This window comes from Mus caroli, chromosome 3 (genome assembly GCF_900094665.2).
Source record: "Mus caroli chromosome 3, CAROLI_EIJ_v1.1, whole genome shotgun sequence".
NCBI lineage: Eukaryota > Metazoa > Chordata > Mammalia > Rodentia > Muridae > Mus > Mus caroli.
In genome coordinates, this window is record NC_034572.1 from 31,398,730 (window position 1) to 31,401,046 (window position 2,317).

The 2,317-nt window shown below is 40.0% G+C and overlaps 1 protein-coding gene across 1 annotated transcript in view; it reads left to right on the top strand.

Moving 5' to 3' along the window:
• Exosc9 (exosome component 9) overlaps positions 1 to 2,317 on the top strand; it is a 15,294-nt gene that overhangs the window by 1,179 nt on the left and 11,798 nt on the right. Inside the window, exons 3-6 of the mRNA XM_021158643.1 lie at positions 225 to 344; positions 463 to 565; positions 1,063 to 1,200; positions 1,893 to 1,975. Of these exons, the coding sequence (XP_021014302.1) occupies positions 225 to 344; positions 463 to 565; positions 1,063 to 1,200; positions 1,893 to 1,975 (444 nt within the window). The remainder of the gene's footprint in view (positions 1 to 224; positions 345 to 462; positions 566 to 1,062; positions 1,201 to 1,892; positions 1,976 to 2,317) is intronic.

Here is a 2,317-nt window from a genome sequence, read left to right on the forward strand (position 1 = left end):
AGAAAAACCCTTTATTATTGTGTATGTGCACTATTGTGTGTGTGTAGGCAGGTTGCTGGGCCCAGTTTACTACATTCTATATGTAATTTCTGCCTTTTATTTCACTTAGTGTTTTTTTGGTTTTTTTTTTTTTTTTTGATTTCTTCCCCTTTTTTTTTTTTTTTTTTTTTTTAATTGAAAAGAAAGTATGTTTAGTTGACTGCTTTGCACCTTTATTTTTGCAGAGTCCTTGGACAGGTTTCCTGTGAACTTGTTTCTCCGAAACTCAATAGGGCAACAGAAGGTATCCTGTTTTTTAACCTTGAGCTTTCTCAGATGGCTGCTCCAGCTTTTGAACCTGGCAGGTATCTATCTCATTCTTGGTTAAGTAACTCTAGCCGTGGAAGAACTTACCCTCAGTGAGATATTGTTTTCCTGCTCACAGTCGAAGTTTATCACATTCGTTCCTTCTTCTTTCCATAGGCAGTCAGATCTCTTGGTGAAGCTGAATCGACTCTTAGAAAGGTGTCTACGAAATTCAAAGTGTATAGACACTGAATCTCTCTGTGTTGTCGCTGGAGAAAAGGTGAGGAATATGTTCAAAATATCTTAACAATGAATACTGTTGACTCAGACGCAATTAAAACAGATGTAGGAGCCTGGAGACCTTGCAGAGGCTTGGGTTCAGTTGCCAGCACTCACATGGCAGTTCACGACCTCTGTAACTGTAGCTCCAGAAGCTTTAACACAGTTTTTGGGGACACCAGGCATGAGTGTGGCACATACATACACGCAAGCAAATGTGCATACATGGAAAAATAAATGTGTTTTTTTAAAAACATAATTAAGTTTCAAATGTTAGAATGCTTCCATTCATTTACATATTCTTAGTCTTTCAAATGAATCCCATAGATAAATTAACTATTAGTATTTCAAGTGTTTGTTTTAAAATTAACTGCATTTTCGCTGGATAAACTGGAAGGATTAGCTGTATACGTTAAAAAAAAAAGTGCAGTATTTCTTTACCAGTGGCCGTTGGTCATGATCAGTTGGGATTTATTTTTATATTAAATTCACTTTCAGGTTTGGCAGATCCGTGTAGACCTCCATTTATTAAATCATGATGGGAATATTATTGATGCTGCTAGCATTGCTGCAATTGTAGCCTTGTGTCACTTCCGAAGACCTGATGTCTCTGTCCAAGGAGAGGAAGTAACACTGGTAAGCTTCCAGGGCTCCGATCAGAATCGCTCCTGTGAGCGAATCCTCCGTGTGCTGACAGGAGACATGGCAGATAGCATTTAGGTTTCTTCTAGTTTTTGTTCACAAGACAAAAACTGCAAATGGTCAGAAATGCCCTAGAAGTTTCAAGTTCTCTCACAGAATTGCCTGTCAATAATAGCGTGACCCAGCTTGGTCTCCTGTAATAGAATTGTGACTCTTTCTTTGGACTGACTACTAGAGGAAAGGGTTGGTCTCTGTGTAGGTCAGCATGAGAGGCCTGTGGTACCTGAGACGGACTGAGGCTGCCGGATTTTCATGTTTCTTCAGGCCCTTTGTTCATGAGAACTGCCTGGAGGCTTGCTAACAGCACTCCTAGGCTCTGCTTAGGGAGGAGGAGAGAGGCAGGACCACAGAATTTACATGGCTAATTTACATGGGCATCAAGAACTTCTAGGTAGCACTGCACATATACCTTCCTAAAAACGCCACTGGACTGAAGCTCTGGGAGAGATTAGACGTGAGATCGATGTTTTATCATCATAAAAATTAAGTAGGAACACAATTGTCAGAGTCACATAGGTAACTATAAAAGACATTGTTTAGCTACTCACTGTTAAGAATTTATATCTTAGTGTTTTGTATTTTTCTCATTTGCTAACTTTAAGACTTTGGCCTTTCTTCTGAAACAGTATACCCCTGAAGAGCGTGATCCTGTGCCATTGAGCATCCACCATATGCCCATTTGTGTCAGTTTTGCTTTCTTTCAGCAAGGGTAAGTGTTACCTTGCCATGGGTTGAAAATGTAAGTATACCTAGCAATTGGATGGGTCCTGCAGCTCAGTTCTGTATCTCTGAGTAGTTGACTATGAACTTCCCAAGTGCTGGGATTACAGACATGTGCCACTGTGCCTGGTCATATAGTGCTGGAGACTGGACTCTGGGCTTTGTGTATGGTGTGTAACACTCTGCCAGCTGAGCTATGTCAGCTCCAAGCTAAGAACTGTATTACTCTGTTCAGTTACGCATAAACCTGCTGCCCTTAATACTAGACCATCTACTGGTTTCTTCCTGTCTCTGTAAAGGTTTTCTTTTTTTTTTTTTTTTTTTTTTTTTT